Source organism: Gopherus evgoodei, chromosome 15 (genome assembly GCF_007399415.2).
Source record: "Gopherus evgoodei ecotype Sinaloan lineage chromosome 15, rGopEvg1_v1.p, whole genome shotgun sequence".
Taxonomy (NCBI): Eukaryota; Metazoa; Chordata; order Testudines; family Testudinidae; genus Gopherus; species Gopherus evgoodei.
In genome coordinates, this window is record NC_044336.1 from 15,108,629 (window position 1) to 15,129,941 (window position 21,313).

At 44.0% G+C, this 21,313-nt stretch overlaps 1 protein-coding gene across 1 annotated transcript; it reads left to right on the plus strand.

The window, feature by feature from the left end:
* The first annotated feature begins 5,896 nt into the window (after window positions 1-5,896).
* Window positions 5,897-20,662, plus strand: JPT1 (Jupiter microtubule associated homolog 1). Its single transcript, XM_030533916.1, has 5 exons — window positions 5,897-6,045; window positions 10,382-10,524; window positions 11,025-11,122; window positions 13,819-13,843; window positions 19,698-20,662. The coding sequence occupies exons 1-5, from the start codon at window positions 5,990-5,992 to the stop codon at window positions 19,844-19,846; spliced, it is 471 nt and encodes a 156-aa protein (XP_030389776.1). The 5' UTR covers window positions 5,897-5,989; the 3' UTR covers window positions 19,847-20,662.
* Window positions 20,663-21,313: the final 651 nt, after the last annotated feature.

Sequence of the window (21,313 nt, forward strand, 5' to 3'; positions counted from 1 at the left end):
AATGACTGTTTAGTCTTAGTTTTCTTCTCCCGATTCCTATGTGGGATTCTGAGAATATTTTCCCCGTTGGCTTCAGAAGCTCTGCCATTCAACTTCAGCAGGAAAGACTTGTCTAGCCCAAGATTTCTGAAAACCCACCCCAAGTTTCTAAAATTCTTTCAGTTGGATGATATCATGCCAAGACTTTCTTTGGAAAAAGCTCTCTGTTCATCTGGAAGAGATCAGTCTGAACTTGCTTCAGTTTCTAAAATAGAGGATGAGGTCTCCTTACATTTCATTTCTTGATCTCTCCTGCCTACAGTTAGGCTGAAAACTTCCAGTTGCATTTTGGTTCATGTTCCTTCTTCCCTAAGGGGATAGGAGTGAAAAAACAGGCAGGGAGCACCCCTATGTTTTCAAAAGTGATATGGTATCACTTAACCTCATATAGAAGTACAATGGTGCTTCATGTGTCATTAACCTGCCCATTTACTTCCTGTCAATATCAAGAGGAGTTGCTGGTTTGTCAAGGAAACCAGACCCTTTAAAATGGGTTTATACCCAATGTACAAATCTTTTCCTGTGCAAAAGAGGGAGGAAAAATATAATCCTCTGTAGCAATGAGTCAGGTGCTGTAGCTTTAAGAATATCCCTCTATTCATCTTATGTTAAGTCCTTGCAGAAGGATTTCAACATGTTATTAAAACAAAAGACCCACTCAGTTAACCTCAATTCCTTTGTGTCTAGTACCTCATTCTCCAGCTGATGTTGCCTGAAAGTGTCTGCTCAAACAGCTGCCTTCAGTAGTACCGGAAGATGACTTTGAGTACAAACTCCTATTGTCTTAAAAAGATTTGATAACCAAAACCACTATTGTCCACACATCCTTCAGAGATTTTTTTTTCTTTCGACTCGTCTAGCAAACTGTCAAGAGAAGGTGCTTATTCATTCCAACATATAAAATATAGCAGGGGTAGCATACCAAATCCTTTTAAAGTCCCCAAACTCATCCTTAGGACCTTTGTCCTGGTATGCTCTTGCCATTCGTATACTTTTGACTTAAGTGATGCTTCCTTTGTAGACTGCCAGCACTGCTGCTAAAAAGCTTGACGGTTTTGCGGTTGAGTCCTGCTCCCCACAGTCTAAATGTGCTGCCTTTGTGAGGAAAATAACCTATTGCTGATGATGGGTGTCAGGAACAGGTTCGCGTGGACATGGCTTTACTACCAATGTGGATCAGGACAGATGTTCAGCATTGTTTAAAAAAACTGGTTAAAGCTGCGTCAGGGATGAAAATGGTTTGGTTGCTAGGTCCAGACCCCATCCAAATGATTTTCCTGTTTACACTAGCAGCCAAACTGTTTTCAACCCCATTTGAAGAAAGGCAAAGAGGATTGGTCAACAGATGCTTTTCCTAGTGCAGACAGCAGTCTTTCATCTGTATGATACATTTGGGATCTTCAAGGGACTAGGTATTTTGAGATTTCACTCAAACATCTAAATACCACTTATTTTAAAGTGATTGTCATGTAGTTTAGCCACAAAATTTGTTTTCTTAATGAGGATACGAAGTCGATAGATCCATAAAAGATAGAAATGTTACAAGCAATGCATACTAGTGACGTACAATAGGGACTGCGTGACCACCTTCAATACAAAAATGTTAATGCAACATACTCCTCATTAGATCCTCAGTAAGATAAAGTTTAATTTTACTGTCCCTTCATAAATCATGGCTATCCCACCAAACAATATGCAATGTCAATATTTGGACACCCTAAGACTTATTTTCCCATAACTGTTGTCTTAATAAAAAAGTGTAATCTAGGAGTTAAAATAGGGCACTAGGAACCAGGACTCCTGGGTTCTGATGCAGTCTTGTCTTTGGGCAAATAACCTATACCAACTTTTTCAAACGTGGGTGCCTAAAATTAGAGATTTAAATCCACATATAAGGACCCTAATGAAAAGTGGTTTGAGTTTGAGGTCCAACTCCCATTTACTTCAATGGGAGCTTTGGATACTTAATACAGTTTTATTCAGGCCTCTGATTATGGATTTAAGTGTCCATCTTTAGGCACACAAGTTTGAAAATGTTGGCCTTCTGTGCCTTAGTTTCTCCATCTGCAAAATGGGGATGATGGTACTATCCATCCACCTAACAGGTGGCTTGTGGATTAATGTTTGTTAAATGCTTTGAGATGTTCATGTGAAAGGGGTTCTAGAAGTACAAAGTATTATGACGTGCTTCACGTCTGAGTGTTCTGAAATGGAACATGTTGAATGGCTAATAACTTCTAGGGGGCAAGGCGATACCTCAAGAAGACTCTGTCTTTTATATCAGATTGTACTGGCATATAGCGTGTTCTCAAGTTGGCTTTCATGTAAAAAAGCTGATTAAATCAAGTAATGCTAATAAAATATAGCATGTTCTGAGGATGCAAAATATGTACAAAGTCAAAGCTAAGATACTGATATAAAATAAACATCTTGGCAAAAGATAGCTAAGCTCAGAGCAGGTACTTGTCTTGCCAAAATATTCGTTTCCAGTAACTTCACTTTGTTACTCATATGGCCTAGTCAGTGTAATGTAAGTGCTGTCATTTTGTCTGATGGATGCTGATTATGTTGTGACCATTACTGCACCATTCATGAAAAGATATTTTATGATTAGCCCAGAGAATTGACTCTCTGTGCTTCAACCAATCAGAAACTAGCAGATTTCTAAGCATCTAGTTGTTACTCATTTTCAGTACTAAAAAGAAGATTGTCATCTTTTGATCTTCACATTTTAAATATAAAGTGAACATAAAAATGGGAGATTTTGTTAAGATAGAATTCAAGATTGTGGCCTCTTCTCCGTACATGTCTGTATCCCCTGGTGTGATGGACTATTCTGGAACAATAAAACAAAGTACAATTTAAAATAATTTTTATTACTTCCACATTGAATCATGTTTTAATCTAATACTTTTCTATATGTAATTATTATTGTGTTTTATTTACAGTGGGACAGCATGACATAGTGGAATAGGCCCTGAGGTCTCATCCCTGCTACACCCTATCCCAGAAAATGTCAGTGGAGAGGAAACCCCAAGCTCCTTAGAGCAGCTGAGTGTGATGAAGCCAATCAGGAAAGAGGCTGCAGGGAGTAGCCAATCTGGGCCCATCAGGCTTATATAAAAGGAGTTGTGGGGCCAGCATAAGTTCAGTCTGCTGTGGACTTAAGGAGCAAGAGATGGTTCTGGCTAGCTGTAGGTGTTAACAGGGATTTTTAGCTGGCTGGCTGTAGGAGCTGCAAGGGCCAAGGCACTTAGTTGGTGGTAGGAACTAGGGATGTAAGGAAGGTGCTCCTGGGTGGCTGCAGGAACTCAACAAAGATAAGGGCTGTGGGGAAGTGACAGTTATTTAAAGGGATGTGGCTGCTACTTAGAGGATTTCTCGGTTGGGGCCTGGAGTAGTGGGTGGGCCTAGGTTTCATGCATGCACGTACTTTAGACAGGCTCAAGGAAGGGACTGAACCTAGAACTGTTACCTCACCCCTAGAGGGGGTCTGGACTGAGACTGACCCAGCTGGAGGGCCAGAAGACCTAAAGGTTAGGTGAAGAGTCATAGACTTGTAGGACTGGAAGGAATCTCAAGAGGTCATCTAGTCCAGTCCCTTGCACTCATGGTAGAACTAAGTATTACCTAGATCATCTGACAGATGTTTGTTTAACCTGCTCTAAAAAATCTCCAGTGATGGAGATTCCACCATCTCCCTAAGCTATTTAGTGCTTAACTACCCTGACACTTAGGAAGTTTTTCCTAATGTCCAATCTAAACTGCCCTTGCTGCAATTTAAGCCCATTGCTTCTTGTCCTACCCTCAGAAGTTAAGGAGAACAAATTTTTTCTCCCTCCTTCTTGTAACAAACCTTTGAAGTACTTGGGAGGAAGCCCTGAGGGTAACTGTTCCATCCCAGAACAGGAACCTTTGCGCATAAGCATACCAGGTCAGGTACTGAGATAGGTCCTGCTAGTCAGACTGAGGACTAGGGAGGGCTGCAGAGATACTGCCAACAGAGGGGTAAAGTGATGGGGCTTGTTGGATTGTGAAGGAACTGAGCCTAGAAAGAGCTGCAGGACATTACGTAAGACTTTGAGATAGGCCAGGATGGACAGTATTAGTTTTGTACATGAACTAATATGTGACTTGGATGGAGGGTTGAGTCACAGAAGGCTGGCCTGATGACTGTGGCAGCTTATGGGGGGGGGCACTGAGAGCAGAGGAAAATGGGGGGCGGGGGGGAAACACAGACACACTTGACCAGAAAGGGTGCTTGCAAGAGGTGGATGCCACACCACTACAGACAGATTAATCTCTGCTGTAACTAAGTCACCAAAGTCAGTGTATTCAGACCAGAGATGCATACTGTTTGTTTTGTGTTTTGTTTTGTTTTTTTATTTTAGGAAGAATAAGGGACAGTGATAAGGAGGCCATGTAGTTGAGTGGGGCACATGATTTTGCGGGTGGGAAGCAGAGAAGCAAGGGGGACTAGAAATTTGGCTTCTGATCTCCACTCTGTGTTACTGTGACCTTTGTCAAGTAATTTAGCCTCTGTGTCCCCATTTCCCCATCTATAAAACTGGGCTAATACTCCTAATCTCCACCCTAGGGGTGTTGGGAGGTTTAATCAATTAATATTTATGAAGTGTTTTAAATGTTTGGATGGAAAGTGTGTTAGAAATGCTATATATTGAGATTAGACAGATACAAAGTTCTAACCTATGTAACTATAGCAGGCTATTTACCCAGGATGGAGCACTAACTAGCCAGTTAGGATTTGCATTTTCCAAATAACATATTACCAGGTGCAAGATCATTCCAGGATATCCATTCACCCTTGGTACTTTGGGATGTCATGAGAGAATAAACACATGACAGATATTAGTCATGTTTCTTAATGCACTGCTAGAAAGTGCTCAGATACTATGGTGATGAGCATGGTATAAGAACAGGATAGAACAGAATCTGGTTTAATGCAGTGCCAATGTATTGCAACAAAATGAGATTCTGAAATAGCAGCATTCCACTGCATTATCATGTGGCTATTTTAATACAAAATCACTCTTATGTTACATGTTGAAGTCTTGTTGTAGGTCTATTTGTATTAATGCTTGAGGTTGCACTATGATTATCCTGGAGTGATCAGGTTTAGAGGTGGTGCTATCTTGTTGTACCTCATCATAATAGTTTGAGGTGGTACCGTTGCGTTGCAGCAGGACATTTTGAGGCAGTGGGTGTCATTGTTTTGTTACAGCATGATGACAGTCTTAGGTGGGCATGATGGTATAATTGTTTAGGGGTGGTGGACTCACATTGCATCACAGGAAGATGACCTTTGGAGGCAATGACATGGCATGAGATCAGGATGTGGTGACCTTCTGAGACAGCAGCAGCCCCATGACAGCAGTTTTGAGGCATTTGGTGGTGATTGGGTTAAAGATTAAATTTGTGCCCCACACCTCCCACTGTAGTGCAGCTAGACCAGGCCCAGTCACTCCCTGTGCGGGGATCCCACGGTTCCAACTTTGCCCCCTCATAAGGGAAAAGCTGTGGAGAGAGATCGGATATTTGTCTGGCCTTTGCAGTTGAGCCAATCAGAACCGAGTCAAGTGAGTGACAGCCAGTCTTTCCATTCAGCAACAAAGGGGCACCGGCACCAAAGGCAGACGATCGTCTGCGAGAGAACGTATTTCTCAACCAATCAAGTTTAGGGGCAGAAAAGAGGGCGGCCTTTTACTACTCAGAATAGAGTCTGAGGCGGGACAAAGCACAGAGTGGCGGCTCTTTGCCCAACGGCGGATGGGCTCGGGTTTGAACCGTCCAATGAGACGGTCGGAGGGGGGCGCGTCTTTTTGCGGGTATAAAATCGGCTGCTGGGGCAGGGGGCGGCGGCTGCAGCAGTTGTCACCAGCAGCGGGGAGTGGAATTCATCTCGCTGGCCTCTGGCTCGTCTCTCCCCGCCATGACCACCACGACCACCTACAAGGGCGTGGACCCCAGCGGCAGGAATAGCTCCAGGTTGGTGATGGGGGGGTCGGTGCGGGCCCGGGATTCTGGGGTCGGTGCGGCCCCGGGGGGGGGCAGTGGGCCCGGGATTGGGGGGGTCGGTCCGGGGGAGGGGGGCAGTGAGCCCGGGATTGGGGGGGGTCGGTGCGGGTCCGGGGGAGGGGGGCAGTGAGCCCGGGATTGGGGGGGGTCGGTGCGGGTCCGGGGGAGGGGGGCAGTGAGCCCGGGATTGGGGGGGGGTCGGTGCGGGTCCGGGGCGGGGGGCAGTGGGCCCGGGATTCGGGGGGAGGTCGGTGCGGGTCCGGGGCGGGGGGCAGTGAGCCCGGGATTCGGGGGGAGGTCGGTGCGGGTCCGGGGCGGGGGGCAGTGAGCCCGGGATTGGGGGGGGGGTCGGTGCGGGTCCGGGGCGGGGGGCAGTGGGCCCGGGATTCGGGGGGAGGTCGGTGCGGGTCCGGGGCGGGGGGCAGTGAGCCCGGGATTCGGGGGAGGTCGGTGCGGGTCCGGGGCGGGGGGCAGTGAGCCCGGGATTCGGGGGGAGGTCGGTGCGGGTCCGGGGCGGGGGGCAGTGAGCCCGGGATTCGGGGGGAGGTCGGTGCGGGTCCGGGGCGGGGGGCAGTGAGCCCGGGATTCGGGGGGAGGTCGGTGCGGGGCGGGGGGCGGGGTGCAATGGGCCCGTGATTGGGGGGGGGGTCGGTGCGGGTCCGGGGGCGGGGGGCAGTGGGCCCGGGATTCGGGGGGAGGTCGGGGCGGGGCGGGGTGCAATGGGCCCGGGATTGGGGGGGCGGGGTCGGTGCGGGTCCGGGGGCGGGGGGCAGTGGGCCCGGGATTGGGGGGGCCGGGACAGGTCTGACTGCCCTTTGGGACCGTTTGCCCGGGGGGGGGGGAAGAGCTGTGGCCGGGCCATCAGAATGAGCCAGCGGTGGTGGGGCCGGGCGCTGAGGGATCCCTTCCCTGGGGTTGCGGTGAGAGTCTCCCTCTCCCGAAAGATGGGGGGGCATCCGGGGTTCAGGGGGAGGCAAGACGCTTTAAAGCCCCGTCCCTGGGGTGGAGGGCTCCGGTCCAGCCCTGCGGTGCCTTGACTGCTCTCCCGGGGCTGGCTGGCGGCGGCGATGCGGCCGCACCCAGCCGGCATGTGCTACCCGTGGGATTCGCTTTTTCTCGCTGCGAAGCCCTGACGCAGTTGCCTGGGGATGAGCAGCAGCAGGGCTGGGATCGCGGCAGACCCGCCCCGGGCGGCTGGGGCTGCTCTCCGAACAAAGGAAGGAAGCTCGCTTGCCAGCCACGCAGCCGGATTCGCCTCTCAGTCCCTTCCCAAAACCCCGGCACCGTCCTCCCTGCAATCCCTTCTGCCGCTTGGCTTCTCTATTAGTATCTTGTTCCTTACTCTAGCTGTGCTGCCTCGGGAGGGTTTCCCATACTGGGTGGGGCTGGAGCAGGCTCTATTGTCTCTTGTCTGTAGCCTCTCTACCTGTTAACCTTAGCAGGAAGCAGTGGTTCACTTGTAACTCATCACGCATTCATCTAAGAGGCTCCTCCTGTTCAGAGACAATTGCTGTAACTTTATGGAAGCTTTGATCCTGCCAGGGTTTAAGGTGTCTATATTGTTAAGCTCATTGTGCACCGTTATTTCAAATGGATTACAGGCAGCTAGATCTCAAAAAGCATGCTCCAGTGCTGGGGGAAAGTGAAGGCACTACTTCACTGAACATCCTATCTCCGCTGATCAAAACCTGCAGTGTTGCATTGGCTATTCTGGGGGTTCCCACATAGGAAGCCATTTTGAGGGGGCAGGAAACAAGGGCTGTGAGACTGCTGTAGAAAAGAGGTAGAAAAAGAGATGAGAAAACAAATAACTTAATGCATAGCATTTAAGAATTTTCTCAAACTAAACTGAACTCATGTATTTCAGTCCTGTAGTGTAAGACTAGGCAGTGTATAAATCATGCTCTTCTGGGCAGGGTGGAACTGAGGCAGATGTATTTTGGCAAGCCATTGTTTTAAACATGCAAAAATTTCCTGTTGAGGATTTGGGAACTGAAAGGTATCTCTCTGTTGCAAGAGCATGTTCTTAATGGGGGTGAGATTTTCTCAGCCTGTTACACGTTTAATTGGATTTCATGCAAAGAGCTGTGCCTTTCTGAAAGCGTGGTTGTCAGCTGTTGCAAGGCAAATGCAAAATCCTAGAGTTGGGTGATGACTAAAAAGCTTTTCAGTTCACCCTTAGCTGGGTGACTGACTAGAATATCAGACCTTATGTTGAAGCTACACTTAGCAGTTTGCTTGGCTACCCTTTTGTATTTCTGCTTGATTCACCAGGATGTCTTAAGTTTGTCTGACATCAGTCTGCCAGAGAAAAGATTGTCACTGCCCTGTCAAGTAGGGGGAGATGTGGGTTGTGGTTGCAAGCCCTTGTTTGAACACCCTGCTCTAAGAACTAATAAATGTGGCACCTGATGGCTTGGAAGACAGTTTTCACATGTGAACACTTTCCCTAGAAGGATAATTTCTGTCTATCAAATATAAGATTAAATAGATGATTTTTAATGGACTATCTGAACAGTTCTACTGAACTACATACCTCAGAAAAGGGGAGTAGGAAATCATAAAGGTATATGTGGATTCTTAAAAGCTGTTACTTTTAATCTACTCAGTAGTCTGGATTCCCCTACTGTATGTTCAGTTTGTAGGGGAGAATAGGATTCTGTACAGAATCCCCACCATACGCTAAGGAGCAGTGCAATTGTTAAGTATTCCCCTCTAAAGATTTCTTACAAATAAGTTTTAAAAACTCAGTTCAGTTCTAGGATATTTAAACAAATGAATTCACACCTATATAGATGTTGTTGTGTTGCTTGCCATTATGCTGCATTTGAGGTTAGCAGGGTAAAGAAGTGATTGATGTCTTGTGGTTCTGTCTTTAGTATAGTAAGCTTAAAGTCTGGAAAGATCAGAATTAATTCCTGGCAGTGGTCATCCATATGAGTCAGGCTCACTATGCCAGCTCTGCTGTATTTGTGTTTTAATTTTTGCATAGTGAGACTCTACAGACCTTTCTACTATGAACTGTAGGTCAAGGACCAATAGTTTGGGAAACTGCACTAAAAAGGATTGGGATGCTGTCAGGACTGTCTCATTTTTCATAACTTGAATCTGAACTTTATATGAAAGCAACTTAATTTGATAATCTGAATTGACAACTTTGTCAGTATTTTGAACTTTGGCTGAGCCTGTTCATGTTTCTCATCTAGCCTCATAAGTGGTGGTAATCTGAGATTTCTTTGGTTTTTCTCAGCTGTTACATTTGAGCTAAAGGGATGATGCTATGCTGAAGAAAACAAGCTTTGAATTCATTCAGCCATAAGTGTTGAGCTTTCTTGCTTTCACTTCTTGACTTTTAGGAGGAGGTACCAAACAGGCTTCTTCATGAGACTTCCTGATCAAGATCTCACTGCTAGATTTATGCTTTTTTTGGAGCTCTATAGACATGCCAGGACTTTTTTGTTCTGCAGCTAAACTCTGCCCCTTCATAATCCCTGCTCAATACAGATGGTACTCAAGCAATTTTTACTTCAAAGCGTTTTGGCTCATCTCTTAATTCAGGAACCTGCTGCATGTTTGGGTTTTAAAAATATTGGAACAGTTCCAAATAGAAGAGTCTGGAATCTAGACATGATCAGTGGTACAAATAGTACGGTGGTTCATGAGCCAAATGTTGGTCTTCGCCACATTGCTCATTTCAAGATTAATCTTGAAAGGGTGTTCTAATGAATTTAGCTGTTTAGTAGTTGAAAGATTGGACTCTGTGATAAATAGAAGGCTTTTTTGGCTCTGAGTTTGAAAAGTGTAGCCTCTTTCATTGATCCCGGGACACAAGGATAAATGGAACTGCCTGTTCTTTTTTTTCCTTGTTTGGCTGTCTTTAATATTTAGTGTTGTGAATTGTACAGTCTCTCTGCAGTCCTCCGATTAGCCACCAAAAATATGAATGTCAGTGACAGAACAAATGTCTTTGTACTGTCCTGAAGTATGTTGTAGGTCCAGGAGTGAATTACAAGTGTAACCCATTCTTGGTGCCCATCTAGTGCTTGGCTTCTGAGTGCCAACAAGTACAGTGCTGGTCAGTGTTATTTATGAATTGATTGTGAAATCTGATTGCCTTATGAGTAGCTTCAGAACACTATATGAAACTGGGCTGAATGTAACCCATTGTTAACCCATGTGATTCTATTATATTACAGTTCCCAGAGACATCAATCCCTTTGCTTACCCAATCACTTTTGTATAATACTTCATTAACACTGGTGGTAAAATTCTTGAAATAGATTGTGTGACAATCTTATTTCTCCAGGGTACTGCGCCCTCCAGGTGGAGGTTCCAATTTCAACTTGAGCTTTGATTTGCCAAAAGAGCAGCCTGTGCGAAGGAACAAAATGGCATCCAACATCTTTGGTCTTCCTGAAGAGAATCCAATTTCTAGGGCTGGCTCAACAGGTAAAGCTTCCCTCTGCTTTCAGTGTCTATGGTAGTGTCTAGCGACTATTCTAATTTTGTAGTGCTTTATGGAAAAGGCTGAGAGTGACCCCTTGAAATGTGGAGCAGAATCATTAGCATCCTGTAGTGGATGCAGCTGATGACTTCATAGTACAGAGGAAAGATGGTTTAATAGTTAAGGCACTGGACTGGGATTTGAGCAGTGGGGACTAATTTCCCATCTCTGCCACACATTTTCTGTGTGACCTTGGACCTTAGTTTCTCTCTGTAAATCGGAAACAGTAGTACTTCTCCCTCAGTGCTGAGACTGTGTGAGAATAGATTCACTAATGTTTGTGAGCCATTTTAATATGGCAGTGAAAAGCCTAGATGCCTAGTATGAAATCTTGGCCTGCTAGGATTTTGCTGGTTCATTAGAAATAAAGCTTTGGATAACACTGCCAGTCTGCTTTCTTGTAGGCTGACTTTACGTTCTAACTAAGACAAACTTCTGCTTTCAGGGGTCATGCCCAAAGGTGTCAGAGAAGATTCTGAACCATCTGGACCACAAAGAATAAACGCTTCTGATGCAAACTGTGGGGACTTTGTAGACCCAAAGGTCAGTGACTATCAAAAACTTTTGCTGTGTTTGTGGCTGCTTAACCACTGCTAGTAAGATTGTATGGTAGGAAAAGAGCCTAAAGGCAGGTAGGTGGCTTTATTGTGGCCTCTTACTTTCTACTTGCAGAAAGTGTGAAATCTCCCTGGACTTCTAACATGCTGTGGGCAATCAAACTAAACACTGAGTTATACATTTTTAAACTGGATGTTCAGTAAAATTTTCTGGCATGTCTCATTGCAAAAATCTGGTAATGGTGAGGAAATCCTGTGCCTTAGCCACAAGTTCAATATCATTACCAGTATTTGCTTGTAAAGTTCAAGCTGCAGTGTGTGTGTGTGTGGGGGGGGGGGGGGGGGGGGGAATGCCAGCTGCAGTGCTGGAGTGTAAAACAAGTAGCCTGGATGCTTGTGTAATGAGTTCCCTGGCTGTTATCTACAGGGGGCAGGGGATACATTAGCCTCTGTACATGGTCTAGCTTCTTGAGGGTGGGGGGGGAGACAAAGAACCATGCTATTAACACAGGTTTTTGCTTGGTATGTGGTTCCAAATCCTGGAGAAATAAGATAAGAGTAGTAGCTTCTCTGCACAAAGCAAAATTGGGGAGGCTAAAGCAGACTTCACATCTGTGATTAAATTCTAAAAACTAGTCCTCTCCCAAGCTTAAATTCAGCAATTTTCAAGAAAATATAAACTGGCCAAGGTATAGCCCCCAGGTATGATGATAGGACAACAGATAAGTGTCTGGAGACCTAATGTTATTGTGACTCATATTTAAATGGCATCTAAGTCACAAAGACAGATTAAAGTTGACTTTTTTTGATCCACAACAAGACTTGAGTGTAGGAAATGTCTTGTTTGCTAAATTGGAATATAGTGGCTGGTGGTTGCAGCAGAAAACCACAGTAAGCTGTTTGGTGTAATTCTATTAACTGTTTAATTGTATTACATATTCTGTAGCCTGCAGAGGTTGACTTTGTGAACATAATTCCTATCCCACAGAATGCTTCACTTGCACAGTAGCTGTATCTGCAAACGGTTTAAACTAGTATAGCGTAGTCCAGTCCAGAATTTAAGAGGTACATACACATGTTTCAGCCTGCCTCATGTAATTCTATTGACGTCAATGGAGCTGTGTCAGCTTACACCTGAGCAACGGGCATAATTCTGTTAAGATTCATTAGCTCACTGTTAAAGGGCTGATCTGCATCAGGGAAATGACCTAGTAGTGTATCGATTGCCAGCACCAGTTTTGTTTTTGGTCCCAACCTGGTGTTAAACTATCTATCTGCTTAAGTAAGGAAATTTTTCAATGCTGTTACAGAAAATGTAATTGGAACTGCATGGAAGGTGAGCGACCTTTGAGAGAGCCAGTGTCGGGGGGTGGGTGGGTGGGTGTGTGTGTGAGCGAGCTTCCTAGAGCAGAAGGGAGACAAACTGAAAATAATTACTTACAATATATTAAAATGTAGCTCGTGTAAAGTTATCAAAGTGAACGCTTTCTAATGAAAGATGCTAGATAAATAGTATTGGATTAGTGCTCTAGTCATTTGGTTCTTGCACATATGGGCACAAGACAAGTTCTCCATGTCATTGTAATTCTAGCCTCTAGAGTTAGAGTAGCATCTATGCCAGAGGTGAGCAAACTACAGCCCATGGGCCACATCTGGCCCCGGGGACCATCCTGCCCAGCCCATGAGCTCCTGGCCGGGGAGGCTAACCCCCAGCCCCTCCCCTGCAGCCATGCCACTGCACGGGCAGCAGTCTGGGTGATGGGGCTGTGCACTCCCGTCTCTGGCTCTGGCCAGGTGGCGCAGCTGCCAGACATGCTGCTCTGAGCAGCATGGTGAGGGGGTGGGGAATGGGGGGGTTGAATTAAGGGGTAGGGGGTCCCAGGGGACAGAGCAGGGGGCGGTTGGGTGGGGTGGAGGTTCGGGGGGGTGGTCAGGGGACAGGAAGGGGGGGGGGTTGGATAAGTGTAGGAGTCCCAGGGGGCCTGTCAAGGATGTGGATAGGGGTTGGGGCAGTCAGGGAGTGGGATGGGGTTGGATAGGGGGTGGGATCCCGGGGGGGGTGGCAGTTGGGGGACAAGGAGTGGGGGTGGGGGGTTGGGAGCGGTTCTAAGGGGGGCAGTTGGAGGTGGGAAGTGGGGAGGGGTTAGATGGGGGCAGCGGGATGCCAGGCTGTTTGGGGAGGCACAGCCTTCCCTACCTGACCCTCCATACAGTTTTACAACCCCGTTGTGGCCCTCGGGCCAAAAAGTTTGCCCACCCCTGGTCTATGCCCATTCAGTTCTTACCACTGTGCTCTTATAAATGGACATATCTGTGTTTTTAAATACAGACATGTCTGATTTGTTTGTCTGATCAGTTGGCAAAATTTCATTGTAGAAATTTGGTTGAATATATACCACCTCCATAGGTGTGACTCTCAATGTTTCTTCTGATCAGCAGAATACATGCATTATGCACAGTGCCGCCTTGACATCCGATCTGGAAAATCCAGAATCCCAAGATTGCTTCCTGTTTCTGCATTCCCACAACTCAGAGAGCTCTTCTAGGCATAGAGAAGCATGCTAGACTAGCTTTGTTTAGCAGTCATTGCTACGTGGGGCCTGGCATTCAGTGCTGCACACTGTATCTAATATTGAAAATGCATTGCAAAGGACAGGAAATAATGTGTGTTCTCTCTTCTAGGATGTGGAAAGCAGTGAAACTTTTGGTGAGTAACTCTCCCTTTCTGGTGTCTAACCTGTTGGAAGTCTTTCAGGAACAAATGAAGTTCTGGTGTATTTGAGGTGTTGGAAGGAGATATTGAATATAATCCAGCCTGTGGTTCTCTTAGATCCTTCAAAAGGGTGGTGACTTTAATATTTCCAATATTTGGTTAGATTTAGATGGAGTCTAATTGTAGAATGCCTCTGTTTTTTGTTTTTAACTCAGTGAATTTGGGGTCACAGCCTGTTCCTTCGCCAACAGTACAGTTAGTGCCAAGAAGTCTGCAGTTGGGACTAATGGATTAACTTGAAACCCATGTTACAAGGGAAATGGAGCTGGGGGGGGACAATCCCTAGATGTATTAACTGCTGACCTGTACCATATTAATTTTAATACCTGCATTTTATTTAACCTAAATCAAATAAAACTTAATGTGTGACTATGGGAGTGATGAATTTTTCTAAGAATCATTATTAGCACCCTTAATTACACCCCTACCTCACTATAACGCTGTCCTTGGGAGCCAAAAAATCTTACTGTGTTATAGGTGAAACCGTGTTATATCGAACTTGCTTTGATCTACCAGTGCGCGCGCACACACCCCCGCGCAAGCACTGCTTTACCTCATTACATCCGAATTTGTTATATCGGGTTGCATTATATTGAGGTAGAGGTGTATCGGGGATGCCACAATGGATCATTAGCACTAGGATTTTAAAATCCATGTAGATGAAGCTTTGTAAGTGACTTTAGTTTCTGAACGTTTTGCTGACACTTCAAAGATACTGAGTTCAGACACCATGTAAATATTAAGTTGTGGGTTTAGTTTTGTTTAGAGTAAATTCAAAATAAAGTGAGATGAAAAGTGACTAAGTCTTGCTGATCTTTGTAGCTATTTATCCAGTATATGCCATTATACAGGCAAAAATGGTCTTTTAGCTGTTGTGCCAAGTGCCCAATAAACGGATAGACTTTGTCTCAGAGTGAAGGTAATTGCCAGTGTGTCCCAAGTCGGTGGCAATCACAAGAAGCAAAATCCATCTGGTCAATAGTCAATGACTACCTGCAAAATGTGGCACTTGCAACTCTGATCGAGAATGAATAAACAGTTCCTAACACTCCTGGTCAGACAGGATTTGCACTCTTGAAACTGAACATGTTAAAGAGCCACACTTGAACATGAGTCAGTTACCTGCTTCCAGAAGGGACTTCCAGAGCACTCATAAGGTTCATATTTTCATCAAAGCCGAGCTTTCTTCACTAAGCCAAATGGATATTCAATAACAATAAGGATTTGTATGTGATTCCTTAGGGCAATGGTGTCTACCCTGTGCCCATTAAGGCTCTTAATTGTGGCCCTTGAGGAGAGTGACTGTTAAGTGGAACTGGTATTTGATTATAAATGAAAGTGCTATTAATATTCATGTAATCTTTTGACAAGCCTCTTGGAAACCCTAGGTTTGCTCTTGTTTCATGTGTATTCATGACATTTTTAATCTGATTCCAAATTCATTAAGTTAATGGTTTTTCTCTTGGTCTAGCACTCAACTTTATTGGACTATCATCTGAATAGCCTTGCTATTCATGCACTGAGGGTATGCTTCCTCCTGAGAAGCTGATGTACAGTGCCTTTTTTCCATCTGGAGGTCACTGAAAGCCTTGTGGTCTGTCATTAGGGGCACTGGCAGCTTGAATCTGTCTTAGTTCCTCAGTGACCAAGTAGATCTAGCTAAAACCTCTTCAGGATTGGGCAAACCTAATGGTACTCAAGTCAGAAAAAATTTGCCTTTCCTTGTAGGACAAAAATGGTTACCATCAAATTAAACAATACTTGTAATAAGTGTTCTCTATAACCCGATAAGTTTTTTTTCTGTATTTTGAATTTTGTGTATTGGATGGCACTTGGTAATTTTCACAGTTCTACCATTATAGTTTCCATTTTCATGTGGTCCTTTCACACCAACAGATTTATTTAAAAATAGAAATGATTGCCGAAAAACAACAAATTGGCAGGGAGACACAAGGACAAGTATAGTCGTAAAGTGATTCTTAACTCCTCTTTTATTTGCTGAGCAGGGGTTTATTAGCAAAAGAATCCATGTAAATATGGAAAAGCATTCATACCTTCAATCACAAATAGTCTTTTCCTCCAGGGTCTAGGTGAAGTGTGGTGCCTTTCCTGTCTTCTTAAATTTACACTAGAAATAGCCCATTTCCTGATTAGAACAACTATTCATTTCTTTTGACCCCAGTACTTCCCTCGGTGCTACTTTCCACACCTGTAAGCTTTAGCTTCAGGATGAAGATCAGCAAAGCTGTTAACAGTTACATTTCCTGAAAGAACTTCCCCATAAAGGTTTTATGAGAAAAACCTTTCCTCCTTCTTAAGTAGCAGCTATGGGCTGGGCTTGACATCTGGTAGCCAAACAGCAAGTGTTGGTGTGGAAAGAGTATCTAATGCCCCTGACTCAACTATGCAGCTTTCTTTAATGTTGTCCTGTGAGCTATTACTAATGTGGCTTAATCAGCATTGCAGTGCTGGGCTCTGACACCAGGATTAGAAGAGGCAAGAGCATGAGTTTCAGTACTTTTAGGAATGAACTTTTACTCTATTTTGCCAACACCATTACTAGCAGCAAATTTGGTACAAAATATTCATGTTGTAGCTCTGCTTATCACTGAAACTCCAGGACTACTAGAATAGTTGCTCTCAACTGCACTGGATAGTCAGTCAACCCATTTCTCACTTCTTGGTTTGCTGCTTGTAGATGGCCATGTCAGTGAAGTAAACAGCCATTTAAACAGCAAGTGAACTGGAGTTGGTTTTCCTGACATAACATTACTGGAAAGTGTTTTGGTTTAAATGTTGTCTTCAACTTATTCTGAGCAGCCACAAGCAAACCACTCAGACTTAAACCTAATGCAATTGACATGAGTTGTAGAGATTCTTACACTCTCTCTTCCAAAGCAAGAGCAGAAATGCTAGGAAGGCACCTCCTGAGTGAAAAGTCCCTTGTGAACCCTGGCAAATCACTCCATTTCTCCTCTTCACCCCCGCCCCCTTAATCTGCTATGGATACCCCCAGGCAAATAGAGTATGGTCAGAACTGCACAGCACTGTCACTGAACTATCTCACTGAGCTATCTCACAATCTCTTGATATTCCTATCATGTGAAATGTTACATCAGTCATGTAGGTGAATGTTCCATGTAGCTCATATTTCTACTCTTGTTCTGATATTTATTGTATAATCTCTTTTGGTTTCTGAATGGTTCACAGAGGAGGGAGTTTAGACACCTCTGAAGGGGAAAGCTTTCTGCATTTAAAGTTCCCCATCTCAGTTTGGGGTGGTTCTACAGGGTAAGTGTCTTCTCAAAGGATACTCTCTAAAATGGATCATATTCAAATTTAGTCCATCCCCATCCCAGAACAATTCTGTTCACTCTTCTGAATTAAGACAAGCTGCTTTATGATGAACAATGTTGCTTTGAGTGCTTGGTAAATCTTAAGTTTTTGCTTACACTGAGTAGACCCTGGTTTTACATTGTGCACATCTTATCTTCAGGATAAAATCTCATTGGGTCCTCAATGAAAAACATGTTTTCAGAAGGGTATAATCTGTCTGCATTATGGCTCCCAGAACTGGGTTCATAGGATTCATTTACTGGTCACTTAGTTCTCAGTATGAATCAGCAGTCTGTGCCATAATATTTCTCAGTTCTGCTGAGTAGGCTGGCAGGTTGGTGTGCATGAGTTAAGGATGGTGTCAGCCTGAGGCTTCCATAGAATTTTGAAGTCTGCTGCCTGGTTTAAATGAGCCTATGAGCTAATGGCTCTGGTAGTAAATTATATTCTTGATTGTCTCTACTTTAACATCCAGATTTGCTCTTTCAAACAAATTTGTCTAAGTATTTTAACTAGGGCTATTTTCTGGCAATGTCAGGAAGAAACTGTCAGTGTCTACTTCAACCAGTTTGGAGCCATGGCTTATCAGTGACCTGGAGACCTGCTGGAACTCACTTCCAGCTGATACATCAGTGTAAACCACTTATCCACAAGCCATGGCTCCAGCTGCCATAGGGGTGTTGATGAGGCTGTATGTAAGAGATGATCAAGACTGGAAAAGCTTGAGAACACCATTGCAATAAACAGCACTTGACTTACCTGTACATACTATTGTATGTAGTGCATTGGTCTGAAACAGTGGCTTTTCTGTTTCAAGCTTCTGTTGCTTCAAAGGAATATGGATATAACCTGTAATTCTGCAGAATCCTGTAAAGTGTAGGATCCATTTATCCAGTCATTTCTAATCCTGCCTAGTTACTGCAGATTTTACTATATAAGAGAAGCTTAATCTCTTTGCTGGATCATTGATTGGGACTTTGTATGTATTTCTGATGCATCAACATAAGAATTAATTCTCTTCCCTTGGTCTCACATAGGTGAAGTTTTTTTCAAGATGTTTAAAATGCCCTGCTCAAAGCTGTGTTCTTGATTAAAGTTTGCAGATCAAATACCTTTTCATTTAGTCTACAGACTTGAATAATAAACTTTGTCCAACAGGAATCTTTCATCAAAACAAGACTTGATTGACTTGCCAAAAGGAATGGGGTGTGGTGTGTTTGCTACCACTGCTTATTGCCACTGAACCTTGATCTATTCTGTTTAGTTACAGCAAAGCCCACAATCCTCTTCCTAGTTCCAAAAATTCTGAAATAAACAAGTAATCAAGACTAGACCTCTGAATAGCTGAGAATGGGGGAGGGGTGCATTTTCTGTTAGCTTTTTCGTGAACTTCACAGCACACATACATTGGATTTTGAGCAAACATGACATCCTTCCCCTGAAATTCCAATAAATTTTCCCAAATAGTGATTAACTACCTGGATTGTCCTAAGAAAGCAGAGGGTCTGCTGTTCTGGGACAACTCTATGGAAGCTGTCACAAGCTGCAGCAGAAGCTAATCTAGGTGCCTCCCTCCTTGCACAAGATTCACATAATTAAGTCTTTTCCCAGAAGTGTTAATGGCTATGAATGAGACAAGATGGATAACTGACTAATTAATAGAAAACTCAATAGAGTTGAATCCCTAGCAAGCAAAATTTTAATGAATGTACTACCTGGGTGCAGTTCCTGCATGTGTGGGCATGTTTGTTCTTGTTTAGGGTCTTTTAACAGCATTAGAACTAGATGAAATGGTGCACTCTTTTCAAGAAATGTAAGCTTCAAGCAGGCCCACACAGTTTAATGTGAATCCATTGAAGGCTTGTAGACAAACTGTAAACAAAGACCACAGAGGTTTGGGAAGGGATTAGGCATTTTATCTCACTCAGCCTAGATTCTGTGGCTCCAGTTTGTGTATTACGCTGGGAATGTAGCATTTAAAACTGTTAAATGCAGAACACCCATTCAGACCTGCATTGTAGTGGCTTAGTATTCAACACATGCTGAGACTCTTCACTAGGAGCCATTAACAGGTTTGATGATCCATAACATGCATGACCACAGGGGTGCTGGGATTCACTGAACCAAACTGTAAACCCCATATCTGATGGAATCCACTTCAAGCCAGGGGTGCTGCACCTATGCATCATCATACTAATTATAGTTACTTTTTGCCATGAAGTGCTGGCAAGTGCAGTTTTGATGGCAATTGAAGTAAATTGGTCCCTAAATGACTATAGCCAAGTGTAAGATATGATAGTCCCTTGAGGAAACATGTTACTCACCAAAAAGTTAATGCTGTCTTGCCAGCAGATGTTGAAGCAGAACTTGGGGGAGAGGGGACTACCTGAGAGAGCCAGAGATTTCCCTTACTACTTTTTCATATCAAACACCCTAAAATCTTTTCTTCTAGAAAACATTGAGGCTGATGTAGAAGCTGCTCCATGCCAGAGTGAAGAAAAAACCCTGCCTGCTGCACCTGTTCCTAGCCCAGTAGCACCAGTACCTGCACCATCCAGGAGAAATCCACCTGGTGGAAAGTCCAGCCTAGTCCTCGGTTAAACCTGTTCCCTTCTGACTGTTTTGAACTCGTGTCTGTTTCTTTTCCCCCCATGCTTGTGAACTGCACAACTTGAGCCTGACTGTACATCTTGAATTTCTTTCATTAAAAAGAAGCACTTTATGTACTGCCATTTTTTTTAAACAAGTTTTTTTCCATTTCTGTGTGGTCTCCCCTGGATCTACTGGAAATGACAGTGTTTTCTAGTAGTAAACATGAGGGAAAGTGTTGAGGGATGGTGATGTATTTCAGAGGAGACTAGATTGGTTCTAAGTGTGCTTAGAGGGTTTTTGTATGGAGATTTTTAGAACCTCTTATAGTCAGCTTTACAAGAGTTTAGAATTCTAGTTGACCAGGCCAGCAAACAATCAATGAGAGCAGTCCCCTTAACCGCACACAACTGTTGGTTATCCAAAACTTAATTGACTTCCATGTGGTAAATGTCTCAGAACAGTACAGATTTGTGATCTAGTATATGCCATGCTGCCTTTAACAAGGAGTATCTTAGAGTTGGACCATTATGAAATGGGGCATGTGACATATTTAGGGCTGAGACTCCTGTCCTAATATTGGGGAGGGATTTGGGTGTAGAGCCGAACCTTAAGCTGGTGAAGGTGGAATGAGGTGTGGATCATACAAGAGTAGTTGTTCAAGCAAAAATTAAAAGGGCATTTTATTATAAATGACTCAATGCTGTGCATGATCATGCTGGTGCTTGACCATGAGGTGAAAATCTCATCCTTTTAAAATGTGTGTTGTAACTTCACAAAGCTGGACTGTTGCTTAAAAGTAAATAATATAGAAGTTTTGAAGCAGTGTTTCCTGTGTGGGTTTTATTTCAACATTCTCATTTGTATCTTGCCTCAATCTACTACTGGTACAGCATGCCTGATCTTTCCTTTGAAATGCTTTCATCTGTTATAGCAATAGTTTAAACTATGTGTAAATAAACAAAAAACATATGGGGATTGTAAATCAAGAACCATTCTACAGGAGTTCAGACAGGAATGGTGGAAGGGTCATCTCTGATCACTCTTGTGCTCCACCTACTCAGTATCCTCTCAGCCAGGGCTAGCCCATGATCTGATGCATGATGGCTTACATTCCTTTAAAAAAGTAACTAGATGTGTAATTCTCTCGGAATGGCACTAAGATCTCATCCAAATGACAACCTGTGGCAATGAGTTCCACAGGTTAAATACTTCTCTGCAAGCCATTCTTCTGTAGGATGGGAGGGGAAGTAAGTGCCTGAAGGACCAACTTTATACCAATCACTATGTTCCAGAGGCAAGCATATTATGACTTATTTTGTTGCTATTTCCCCTCTTTTATATATACTAACCTTATTTTTTTTTCAAATGGAGTAGAGAAAAGGGGCTCCAGTATTACGTGTCTAGCACCATCACTCTGAAGTTCCTTTGTAGGGGTCGGATTTAGCACACGCCTGCTCTTCCATCACCATACAGGCA